The sequence below is a fragment of the Elephas maximus genome, chromosome 18 (assembly GCF_024166365.1).
Source record: "Elephas maximus indicus isolate mEleMax1 chromosome 18, mEleMax1 primary haplotype, whole genome shotgun sequence".
NCBI classification, from domain to species: domain Eukaryota; kingdom Metazoa; phylum Chordata; class Mammalia; order Proboscidea; family Elephantidae; genus Elephas; species Elephas maximus.
Window position 1 is genome coordinate 9290247 of NC_064836.1, and position 13069 is coordinate 9303315.

The window sequence follows — 13069 nt, forward strand, 5'->3', positions numbered from 1 at the left end:
TTTTCATCCATATATTTTTCTGTTTTCCAAGTTACCTATAGAAAATGATATTTTTATAATCACAAATATATGTGTGTGTTAGTCATTCTTCTTTTTGTAATTAAAGAACCAAAGTAGATAATCTCTGGTTCTGTATAGCTACAAAATATGGAATGCAGATTGAAAAGACAACACAAAACAGCAGCAATTAATCATTTAAGATTTTAAATTGAAGCACTCAGCAGTCCTACTGGAAAAAGTAACCCAAGAATATTGAAATGATTACACTTGCTAGTTTTACTTCTGATGATTTAATGTTGGAAATTCGTGACTTATTTTAAAATTGACTTCAGGGTCATTGCCCTTCAGGGCCTTTTCAGTTTTAAAAATGTGGATGTAAGTCATGTTTTGTCTCAGTCATGTAAATCTACCATTTTTTAATACAATGCCCTTGTAGACACTAATAGATATTAAAGTTTAGTGTCTAATGTTAGAGGACCTTGCTCCTTGCAGAGAAAGGAAAACGGGGAGAAAAAAACTTGACAGCTTTAGTGTGAAACAGGCAGTGCACCTGTACCTGCATTTCCATCCTTGCCTTCACTGCCCCAGTACTCATCCCTTGGACTGTGGTTAGAGCTCTTCACTGCGTTCCCTGCCTCTGATCACTCCACTCTGTTCTTCATACTGCTACTAGAGGTAATTGTTCCAGGAGCACACCTCCAGTTGAATCTCTTCCTATCCAAAAATCTTACTGAATAAAGCTTAAACTCCTTAGCACAGCATCCACGGACTTCTACAGTCCAAGCCAAGCCTACTGTCCAGCCTCTCCCCCATAACTTCTATTTTGAGCTGTTTTTAAATAATAAATTCAAGCCTCACCTCTTTGCTGAAGCCATTCATCATTCCTTATGAAGAAGTTAAATACTTCCTCCTTTGTGTGTTTAGGAGTCTCTGGGTGATGCAAATGTTTAATGCATTCAGTTGCTGACCAAAAGGTTGTCTCTTTGAGTCTACCAAGAGGCATCTCATAAGGAAGTCCTGGAAATCTACTTCCAAAAACTCAGCCATTGAAAATGCTATGGAGCAGCATTCTACTGTGACACACTTGGGGTTGCCATGAGTCGGAGTGGACTGGAAGGCAACTGGTTTGTGTGTCTGCTGTATTCTCAATATACTGCAGTACCTATGACCCAGATTCTTCAACCATTTATGATTTGCTTTTTCTCTTACACTGTGAGACCCTAGAGATGCTGATTCTTTTTATCACTATATGTACCTGGCAAATTGGAAAGTATCTATAGTTTGTTAGGTATGTGAATATTTCGCTTGATTGGCTGAGTGGTGTCTTTGACTTTCTCCATTCAGAGTTAGTCTCTCTCGGGGCTCTTATACAAAGCACTTTGTTTGACCTCTTCTCCAGGAGATTTGACATCCAAGTAGTGTTTACTGAATTAAGCGTTATAAGGAGTCATTAAGACCACGAACCACCTCTAAAGCTTGTTGCTTTGCTGATTCCTTTTTTAAATAATATTTTATTGTGTTTTTGGTGAAAGTTCACAGAGCAAGCTAGGTTCCCATTTAACCATTACTACACATATTTTTCAGAGACATTGGTTACATTTTTCACAATGTTTTAACATTCTCATTAATTTCCTTCTGGATGTTTTTCTTCCAATAATATGGTGTCCCAGTCCCCTTACCTTTCATCTTTGCTTTGGTCTCATATAGATGATTTTTTTAAGGTGCGCAGTACTCACTGGTAGTATTTATTTTATGAACAAATCTGTTATTTAGCTAAAAGTTTCCCTCAGGGTAGTTTCAAGTCAGGGTTTATGGAGTATCTCAGGGTGACAGTCTCAGGGAGTCTTCTAGTCTCAACTGGCCCAGTAAGTTAGTCTGGACTCTTTAAGAATTTGAATTCTGTTCTACATTTTTCTCCCCTTTTATCAGGATCCATCTATTGTGGCCCTGATGGGAATTAGTGGTAGCCAGGCACCATCTAGTTCTTCTGGTCTCAGGGTAGATGAGGCCATGGTTCATGTAGATCGCTAGTCCTGTAGACTAGTTTCTTCTCTGAGTCTTTGGTTCCTACTTTCTCTTTTGCTGCAGCCATGATGGGACCAATAGTTATGTCTCAGATGGGCGCTCGCAAGCTTTTAGGACCCTAGCTGCTACTTACCAACCTAGGATATAGAATATAAACTTTGTGAACTATAATGTGCCAGTTGACAGAGTTGTCCCATGGGACTGTGGTCCTAAGACTTCTCACCCAGATTTCCAGTCCCACAAAGTGTTGGGTTATATCTAAGAGGTATCCGTAACTCTGTCCCCATCTGCTTTATTATATATGTGAACATACATGCATGCACACAGACATGTATAGGCACATACATATGGCTGCATGTATATAAGCATACATATGTACATATGTAACCACACACATATTTTTTTGGCTGTTGTTACAAAACTATGTGTTTTCTAGCATTTACCAAAAACATCCGGGGTGTGTGTGTGTGTATGTGTACTCAGTGAAATCATTTACATGGTCAAGCTGTGCACACCTCACCCACATTCAGTGTTACCTTTCCCATCACCAAAAATAGCAAGCTTCTACTATCTAAATGAGTTATCCCCCCTCTTCCCACCCACCCCTGCCTGGTAACCACCAATGAATGTTGGTTTCTTTATGTATACATTATTTCTGTCTTTTTATAAAAGTGGGATCATGCAGTATTTTTCCTTTGTGATTGACTTGTTTCAATTAGCATAATGTCCTCCAGATTCATCCACGTTTTAAGATGTTTGAGAACTCATCATTATTCTTTATGATTGCATAGTATTCCATTGTATGTACGTACTACATTTTGCTTCTCCATTCGTCCATTGATGGGTACTTAGGTTGTTTCCATCCTTTTGCTATTGTGAATAGTGCTGCAGTGGACACAGGTGTGCATATGTCTGTTTGTGTCACTTCTATTTGTTCTCTAGGGTATACACCTAGGAGCGGGAGTGCTGGATCATAAGGTAGTTCCAGTTTTTGAAGAAGCGCCACACCATTTTCCATAGTTGTTACACCATTTTCCAATCCCACCATCTGTGGATAAGAGTTCTTATCTCCCCACATCCTCGCCAGCATTTGCTGTTTTATGTTTTTGTGATCAGTGTGCCATTTTAGGAGGCACAAGATGGTGTCTCATTGCAGTTTTGATAGCATCTCCCTAATGGCGAAAGATCATGAACATCTTTTCATGTGTTTCTTGGCTGCTTGAATATCCTCTTTGGTAAACTGTCTATTCATGTCTTTTGCCCGTTTTCTTTTTCAGATATAAATATATATATATGTACATGGAAACCCTGGTGGCATAGTGGCTAAGTGCTATGGCTGCTAACTAGAGAGTCGGCAGTTCGAATCCACCAGGCACTCCTTGGAAGCTCTATGGGACAGTTCTACTCTGTCCTATAGGGTTGCTATGAGTCAGAATCGACTCGATGGCAACAGGTTATATTATTGTACTTTGGAAACCCTGGTGGTGTAGTGGTTAAGTGCTACGGCTGCTAACCAAGAGGTCAGCAGTTCAAATCTGCCAGGCACTCCTTGGAAAGTCTATCGGGCAGCTCTACTCTGCCTTATAGGGTCGCTATGAGTCGGAATCAACTCGACGGCAGTGGGTTTTTGGTACTGTACTTTAAGTGAAAGTTTACACACAAATTAGTTTCTCATTCAAAAATTTATGCATTTGTTTTATGACATTGTTTGCAGTCCCTGCAATGTGTTGGCACCACCTCTGTCCCTTTCCACCCTGGGTTCTCCATGTCCATTTGTCCAGTTTTCTTGTCCCTTCCTGCCTTCTTGTGTTTGCTTTTGGGCAGGTGTTGCCCATTTGGTCTCGTATACTTGATTGAACTAAGGAAAGCATTCCTCACATGTGTTACTGTTTGTTTTATAGGCCTGTCTAATCTTTGGTTGAAAGGTGAATTTCTGGAGTGGCTTCAGTTCTGAGTTAGCAGGGTATCCAGGGGCCATAATCTCAGGGGTTGCTCCACCCAGTCTCTGTCAGGTGTGTGTGTGTGTGTGTGTGTGTGTGTGTGTGTGTGTGTGTGTGTGTGTGTGTGTGTGTGTGTGTGTGTGTGTGTGTGTGTGTGTGTGTGTGTGTGTGTGTGTGTGTGTGTGTGTGTGTGTGTGTGTGTGTGTGTGTGTGTGTGTGTGTGTGTGTGTGTGTGTGTGTGTGTGTGTGTGTGTGTGTGTGTGTGTGTGTGTGTGTGTGTGTGTGTGTGTGTGTGTGTGTGTGTGTGTGTGTGTGTGTGTGTGTGTGTGTGAGTGAATTTATATTTTGTTCTACATTTGTCTCCTGCTGTGTCCAGGATCCTCTATTGTGATCCCTGTCAGCAGTAGGTAATAGTAGCTGAGCACCATCTAGTTCTTCTGGGCTCAGGCTGGTGGAGGCTGTGGTTCATGTGGTCCATTAGTCCTTTGGACTAATATTTTCCGTGTGCCTTTGGTTTTCTTCATTCTTCTTTGCTCCAGACAGGATGGGACCAATAGATGTATCTTAGATGGTTGTTCGCAAGCTTTTAAGACCCCAGACACTACACTCACCAAAGGAGGATGTAGAATATTTTCTTTATGAACTGTATTATGGCAGTCGATCTAGATGCCCCCCGAGACCATGGTCCCCAGCCCGCAGCCTCAACAACTTGGCCCCTCAAGGTGTTTGGCTGTGTCTAGGAAGCTTCTGTGACTTTGCTTTGGTCAAGTTGTGCTGACTTCTCTTATATTGTATGTTGTCTTTCTCTTCACCAAAGTTAACACTTTGAGAGAAGTTTATTTCCTCACAGTAAGGTGGGCTAAAAGTCTAAATTTCAGGGCATCAGCTCCAGGGGAAGGCTTTCTCTCTCTGTTGGCCTTCTCATCAATTTTCCCCCAGACTAGGGGCTTCTCCATGCAGGAACCCCAGGTCCAAAGGACACACACTGCTGCCACAACTGCTTTCTCGGTGGTATGAGATCCCCCCTCCCTGCTCACTTCCCTGTCCTTTTTATCTCTTGAGAGATAAAAGGTGGTGCAGGCCACACCCCAGGGAAACTCCCTTTATATCGGATCAGGGATATGACCTTGGTAAGGGTGTTACAATTCCACCCTAATTCTCTCTAACATAAAACTATAATCACAAAATAGAGGACAACCACATAATGCTGGGAGTCATGGCCTAACCAAGTTAACATATATTTTTGGGGAACACAATTCAATCCATGATACCTCCCCTCCACGTAACCATCAAAGATCGTTTTTTTCTGTGTGTAAAACTTTTCTTGAGTTTTTATAACAGTGGTCTCATACAATATTTGTCCTTTTGTGATTGACTTATTTCCCTCAGCTTAATGCCATGCAGATTCATCTGTGTTGTGAGATATTTCACAGATTCGTCATTGTTCTTTATTGTTGCATAGTATTCCATTGTGTGTATGTACCATAATTTGTTTATCCTGTTGATGGGCACTTAGGTTGTTTCTGTCATTTTGCTGTTGTGAATAATGCTGCAGTGAACATGGTTGTGCATATGTCTATTTGTGCGATGGCTCTTGTTTCTTTAGGATATATTCCTAGGATGGGATTGCTGGGGATCATATGTTATTTCTATTTCTAGCTTTTTAAGGAGGTGCCAAATTGTTTTCCATAGTGGTTGTACTATTTTACATTCCCACCAGCAGTGCATAAAGTGTTCCAGTCTCCCCACAACCTATCCACCATTTGTTTTTATTATTATTATTATCAGTGTCAGTAATGTCAGGGTGTGATGGTCTTTTGTCCATTTTTTAAGTTGGGTTGTTTGTCTTTTTGTTGCTGAAGTTTTCTATGTATTTTAGAGATTAGACCCTTATCAGATGTCGTTCCCGAAGATTTTTTCCCAGTCTGTAGGTTGTCTTTTTATTCTTTTAATAAAGACTTTCGGTAAGCATAAGTATTTCATTTTTATGAGGTCCCAGTTACCTATCTTGCCTGCTGCTGCTCTTGCATTTGTAGTTGTATTTGATAATTAATCATTAAAAAAAAAAAAGCAGGTCCCATAGTTTTGTACTTTGCTGAGTTCTGAAGCATTTTGGAAGCGCTGTGAGAACTGGGGCTGTCCCTAAGAATTCAGGTAGAAACTAGGGCAGACCCAGGTGGCCTACTGATGATGAACCAGCTCTCAGAGGGAAAGTACCATAGAAGAGGAATGTAATTATGCCCATCAAAGGACAAACCTCTTCAAAGGAAAAACCTTCAGGATAGTTCAGAACTTATCAAGCAAGCTTTCAGAGCCTCACCTTTAAAAAAAATCAGCAGTAGTTGCATTTATGTGGTACAACTGGGTGGCTGATTTTTTGGTAATTTTACCTGAGTTTTTGCTGTTGAACATGTATTCTAGATATAATTTATATGCAGTTTTAAAAACTAAGGGAAAACTACTTTTTTTCTTCTCATGGTTGTTCTTTTCAAATTTCTTAGGTTTTTCAAATAGTGGAATGAAATAAATATAAGTGTTTTCTGCTGCTTGACAGAACTGTTGCCACATTAATTCAGTTCTTCCTTAATGATTAGTGGAATATGTCCATATTTGGTCAGGTTGGAATAAGTATGAATAAATAGTTCAGTTTTTCAGTTGTAAGAGTTACCTCTAAATGTGACCCCAATCACTGAAAATGAGAATATTGTTACCTAAAATGTTTTGTTTTTTTTAATGAAATTCACCCTTAGGATGATCAAAAAGCAGAGAATGATATGGCAATGAAACGGGCAGCTTTGTTGGAGAAACGATTAAGAAGAGAAAAAGAAACCCAGCTTCGGAAACAACAGCTGGAAGCAGAAATGGAGCATAAGAAGGAAGAGACAAGGTAAAGGAAATTGTGATGTCGGTTCCAGACCTCGGCACTGACGATACACAGGCGTATTGAGAAAACACGGGTCTGTGCTGCAGGAGGCAGCTTCTCATTAATTGTCTTTAGGAACAGATTTTTTTTAGAGACATTTGAAGTATCTACAGACAAATGAATTAATGCAGATTCTTGGTGCTTTTTGGAAGTTTATTTATTTTCCCAAGGTTATTGCCTAATTGTCTATTTTGATCCTAAGTTTGAGGTACTTCAAAGTAAAGTTCTCCAGAAATATTGAATTTAAAATAATTTCACTGGATTATATATTTTCTTTTTTTAAATGACCTAAATTATCTCAATAAGTACTTTTTAGATGACCTATATTTTTCCCAGGGTGCTGGAATATAATAAGGCTCCCTTCTCACCTCAAATATGTACTCTTTCCAATGTGTGTTTTTGTCTCTGGTGTACAGAATGAGAAATTTAACCATTTGGTTTCTTAGGCGTAAAACTGAGGAAGAACGTCAAAAGAAAGAAGACGAGAGAGCGCGCAGAGAATTTATTAGGCAAGAATATATGAGGCGAAAACAACTGAAACTCATGGAAGATATGGATACAGTAATTAAACCCCGGCCTCAAGTAGCAAAACAAAAAAAACAGCGCCCAAAATCTATTCACAGAGATCATATCGAATCCCCCAAAACACCAATAAAAGGTCCTCCAGGTAACACCACTTATTATGAAGAGTCTGTTCATGAAAAAACACCAGCTTGGTATGTCCTACTAACGTGATTGTGCTTTGATCTGCTAAATTGGATACACAATTTGAGAATATGCATGCTTCTAATTTGGAAAACCAAAATGAGCAAACGACTTAAGTGTATTATGTGTGCATGCATATATTCAGTAGAACAAATGTGAATGCTAAAAATCCAATATAAATACTAACCTATTAGGGAACTCTGCTTTCAGATATAATCTCCCTGAATTACTAACTACCCTTCACACATTTGTACATTTAATGAGAAATTTTGTGTGCATGAAAAATAGACGAAACATGTCAGTATAATAAGGAGTATAAGACCAAAAGTTCAGGAGACCCTCCTTTAGGATAGAAATGGTAAAATCCAAATATTACTTAACCTGGTTGCACAGTGGTTAAGCATTCAGCTGCTAACCAAAAGGCTGGCAGCTCGACTCCACCAGCTCCTCCTTGGAAACCCTGTGGGGCAGTTCTCCTCAGTCCTGTGGGGTCACTATGAGTCAGAATTGACTCAATGGCAATGGGTTTGGTGTGTTTTTTTTGTTGTTGTTGTTACAGTTGAGAGTGTATATGTATCGACGGCACTGAGTATGGGGGTGTGTGTGTATATATATATATAATTCAACATGCATACTTCTCAAAAAAATCTTTGTTTTTTTATTTTTGTTTTAAGACAAAATGCCATGGAAAATTTTAGAGAATTCCTGTAGTTATTCTAAAGCTGAGGAAAAAATAATATAACATTGTTTAAATAGAACTCTGCCTTTTCTAGTTAGTGAAACTTTTTGATACCCGATATTGGCTGAAATTAATACTATTAGTTTTTCACCTATGCATTAAAATATATATCTTATATCTTATAAGATATATATCTTATATTTTTTGTTAATTTCTTTTGCTAATTTTCTTTTTGTACTTTTTTTTCCTTTAGGCTTACAGTTTCATGTCTCATATTAGCACTTTCTTTTTGGGATAAATCCTAATAGCAAGTTAGTTTTATCATTGTTTCTTAAAAATAGGTTCCTGACTAATTGTAAATAAATTTATGTATATATGCATGCAAGCATATTATGTGTTTAGATTAAGAGTAAAGAAAAAAGAAAACCTACAGAAATTCAATTTTTATATGCTGGTGTTATCTAATGAACAGACTCTTTGCTAGTTGCTCCTTTTAAATTTCTAATTTTGTTTTTATTCAGGGTCACGAATTTATCGTGTTTTTTCAGTCTCTAGCCTTTCTTTGGCATCACTGAACACGGGCGATAATGAGAGCATGCATTCAGGCAAGAGGACACCAAGGTAATCCACACCTTATGAACACTTTTCATGGAAAAGAATATGGTACCCGAAATTATACAGAATTCTAAGTAAAAAATCTTTTTTTTAAAATATTTTATAATTGTGAATCATAATAAAAATTTTTTTTTAAGTTTTGCTGACTAGAATTGTTTGAGTTTCTGTTAAAAGAAGTTGTATAAAGAGGAAGACTAGCATAGTTTATTAATCTTTTACTATTTTTATCTTTTAGAATTTTGGAATTATTGTCATCGAGATACTTTTTATAACCTTGAAATATTAACAGTAATTGTGCATCAGTGATTGCCAACATGATTGTGATGAAATCATGGTCTATAGAAATAGAAAGTGCGTCATCTATGTAGCGCTGGCCTGTAGCTTCTTTCTCATGAACATAAAGGGTATTTTTCACTGTTGAATAATTCCGAGTACATGGCCTATAACTTAGGGAAGATCTCTTTTGTACTCTCTTCCTATGTAGATTAGCAGCTAAAAGCCAGCGTTGCATCATCTTACACTAATATCCAAATCAAAAAGAATGTATCTAGTGGCAGTTATCAGCTCAGAGTTCGAATCTTTGTACTCCCATCCTATTGCATTAATTGTCCATTTTCATATGGAAAAGGATTTTATTCGTTCATTCAACAAATATTTTGAAGTATCTACTATGTTCCATGGAGCCCTGGTGGTGCAGTGGTTAAGTGCTTGGCTGCTAACCCACAGGTTGGTGATTCAAACCCACCAGCTGTTTCTTGGAGAAAGATGTGGCAGTCTGCTTCCAAAAAGATTACAGCCTTGGAAACCCTATGGGGCAGTTCTACTCTGTACTACAGGGTTGCTATGAGTAGGAATCAACTTGATGACAGTGGGTTTGGTTTTTAGTTTTACTATGCTCTAGGCACATGGATGTATAGTTATCAATAAGACAAATGAAGTTATCACCATCTTTTTATTTTTAAGCATCTAGGATAATTTTGTTGGTGCTTTCACATATACTCTCCTGGCCCCCAAACGTTCTTTGTTTCAGAAGAAAAATATTCTATTACAAGGGAGGGGAAAAATGGAGAGTGAAAAATACTAACTAGATGATAGATAAGTGGTAACTTTGGTGAAGGGTAAGATAGTATACAGTACTGGGGAAGTCAGCACAACTTGACCAAGGCAAAGTTGTAGAAGCTTCATAGACATATCCAGACTACCTGAAGAACCAAATTACTGGGGTGAGGGCTGGAGACCATGGTCTCAGAGGACATCTAGCTCAATTGGCATAACATAGCTTATAAAGAAAATGTTCTACATCCTACTTTGGTGAGTAGCATCGGGGTCTTAAAAGCTTGTGAGCAGCCATCTAAGATACTCCACTGGTCCCAAACTGTCTGGAGCAAGGGAGAATGAAGAAAACCAAAGACACAAGGAAAAGATTAATCCAAAGGACTCATGGACCCCAACTCCCACAGCCTCCACCAGCCTGAGTCCAGTACAACTAGATGGTGCCTGGCTACCACCACTGACTGCTCTGACAGGGATCACAATAGAGGGTCCCAGACAGAGTGGAGAAAAATGTAGAACAAAATTCAACTCACAAAAAAAGACCAGACTTACTGGTCTGAGAGAGACTGGAGAAACCCCAGCGTATGGCCCCCAGATACTCTTTTAAGAAAAGCCCATAAAACAATAATACATGTAGCTCAGCCATATATATGAGACTAAATGGGCACACCAGCCAAGGGGCAAAAACAAGAAGGCAGGAGGGGACAGGAAAGCTGGATAAATGGAAATGAGGAACCCAGGGTCGGGAAGGGGAGAGTGTTGACAGTCACAGGGTTGGCAACCTGTGTCAAAAAACAATATGTGTATTAGTTGCTTAATGAGAAACTAATTTGCTCTGTAAACCTTCATCTAAAGCACAGTTTAAAAAAGAAGAAACGATGACGATATGAACAAAAGAAAAAAAAATTCTATTTACTATTTAGGTCAGAGTCAGTAGAAGGCTTCTTATCTCCAAGTCGTTGTGGCAGTCGAAATGGAGAAAAAGACTGGGAAAATGCATCAACAACTTCTTCGGTGGCTTCTGGAACAGAGTACACAGGTTAGTGTCTGTCTGTACATATTTAGGGTAACAGTTGAATTTAACACTCTTACTGAGAATAGATATAGGTAGTAAAGAAAGTTTCATTGGCTCACCTCTTGGTAAACACCAGAGAGTCTGAGCCAGAAGAGTGAACACAGGTGGTCACTTTCAGGTAGGCCCGTTTCAGTGACACAGCTCCACTTAGGGAAGTGGTGGCTTGTCTCAGATGACTTGAAATAGTTTTCTCAACAAAATTAGTCACACTACTAACAGCTCATTCCTCTACTTCTCTCCTTCTGTCTTAAAAATGTTAGCCATTTCTGTATTGTAGTTGGAGTCTGAAGAAAGTTTTGGAGAGGTTCTGTCAGCAATGCATAGATCCTAAGTACAGAGAAAAAAAGAATCCACAAAGTCTTGTCCCCAACATTGGGATTTCTGGCGTGTGGAGTTGTGCATCATTGATAAGTATTAAGAGGCTCTAAGAGAGAGAAGAATTCCCCAGATCTAGGAGAGTGCCCAGCCTCACGTGTCCACACCAGGGTCTTTGCTAGCCTCTGTTTGGGTAGGTGTTTTTGACACAAAAGCAAATGAAAGAAGAGCGTGTAGGTAAGGATGCTCCTAGAGAGATGACAGGACATTTTGAGAGGTGAAATGAAAAGGCACAAGAGAAAAAGATGGGGAAAGGGGGATTGCCTCCATCCCCCTGCGAGCCAGCGACAGTGGAGGCCCTATAAAGGCCTGAAGAGGCTGGAACTTGTTAGAGACTGTCCATGTAGCCTTCACTCTGTGGCTTTTCACACTGCCTCCTGGAGTCAGACTGACAGCCATTGAGGCCTGGGATTGGACAGTGTTCCTGCGTTATTCCCTCAGCTCATCCTCATTAGTTCAGTTTAACAATCACTCATTAACCCATCTGCCAAGTGCTGTTTTATATAATGGAGTTGCAGAGTTGCAGTGGTGTGCTAGAACCAAGTAGTACCAGCCCTTGAACCAGTTGTTAAATTTTCAAGAATTTTGCAAGCTGTCCAATCATTGGTACGTTGAAAATAGCCCTCATGGGAGTATTTACACCATAGAAGTTGATAAATGATACAAATCAGGGGCTCCCCCTCATCCCCCCGCAAGAGAACCAGCTTACCAGTACACTACTGAAAGTATGTCAGAGCCCTCACCTCCCAGGACAGGTTTAGTAAGTTTGAAGCAGGAAGAGGACTGTAAATGGCAAAAAGTGCTTCTGTGGTTTCACTGACCAAAGAGTGCCAGCGATGAAAGAAATGATAAAAATAAACAAAAAACCAGAGGTGTAGAGAAGAAAAATATGAGCCCTTTTCTCATCTTTTTAATGGCTTATGTCAGACAGTGTTAATTGTAGCTGTATCTGGCTTCTAAAACTGCTGTCACAGGGCAGCCTCAGAAGGCCATAGAAACATCCTCAAGATTTCCCCGTGTGGATAAAAAGCTCCTCTGATGGAGTGGTATGCAGAGTATGGTTGGAAGTTTCCTAGTACAGAGTTTGGTTTTCTGTTACAGTGTCTCATCCGTGTAGGAACAATTATCTTACTCGAAGATAGTACTATTTCTGAGGTAGGAATGTTGTTTTTGTTACTATTGTTAAATCCTTACTGCAGGACCAAAGCTCTACAAAGAACCCAGTGCAAAATCCAATAAGCACATAATACAAAATGCTTTAGCTCATTGCTGTTTGGCTGGAAAAGTGAACGAAGGGCAGAAGAAAAAAATACTAGAGGTAAGCATGTTTTCATGAGAAATTAAATCTGGCATCATTCTAAAACCGTCAGAGTCTTGTCTTCTCTATCAGTTCAAAGAAAATACTCGTTGTGGAGCCCCTAGAATTTCAACAGCTTCTAAAAGATCTGAACGCAGACGTTTAAATTCTTAGATTTAGTTTACCTTCACACTGGGTTCTGAGAGACTGAAGATTTAATTAAAAGACTGGGAATAAACTTAGGTGATCTAGAAATACTACCTTCTTGTCCATATTCACTCACGTTTCATAAATGTAGATAACAACTTTCTTCTGAAAATGAAGCTCCATTAGCAAAGGAGGTAAGCAGTGCCTAGTTGTTAATGTTAAACATACTTTGGCT

At 39.2% G+C, this 13069-nt stretch overlaps 1 protein-coding gene across 2 annotated transcripts in view; it reads left to right on the forward strand.

Moving 5' to 3' along the window:
* Positions 1-13069, forward strand: part of CAMSAP2 (calmodulin regulated spectrin associated protein family member 2) — a 154672-nt gene that overhangs the window by 138328 nt on the left and 3275 nt on the right. Inside the window, exons 12-16 of one of the 2 annotated variants that reach the window (XM_049858407.1) lie at positions 6716-6852; positions 7335-7555; positions 8794-8893; positions 10864-10979; positions 12590-12708. In XM_049858407.1, the coding sequence (XP_049714364.1) occupies positions 6716-6852; positions 7335-7555; positions 8794-8893; positions 10864-10979; positions 12590-12708 (693 nt within the window). The remainder of the gene's footprint in view (positions 1-6715; positions 6853-7334; positions 7556-8793; positions 8894-10863; positions 10980-12589; positions 12709-13069) is intronic. The other variant, XM_049858408.1, reaches the window with a different exon arrangement.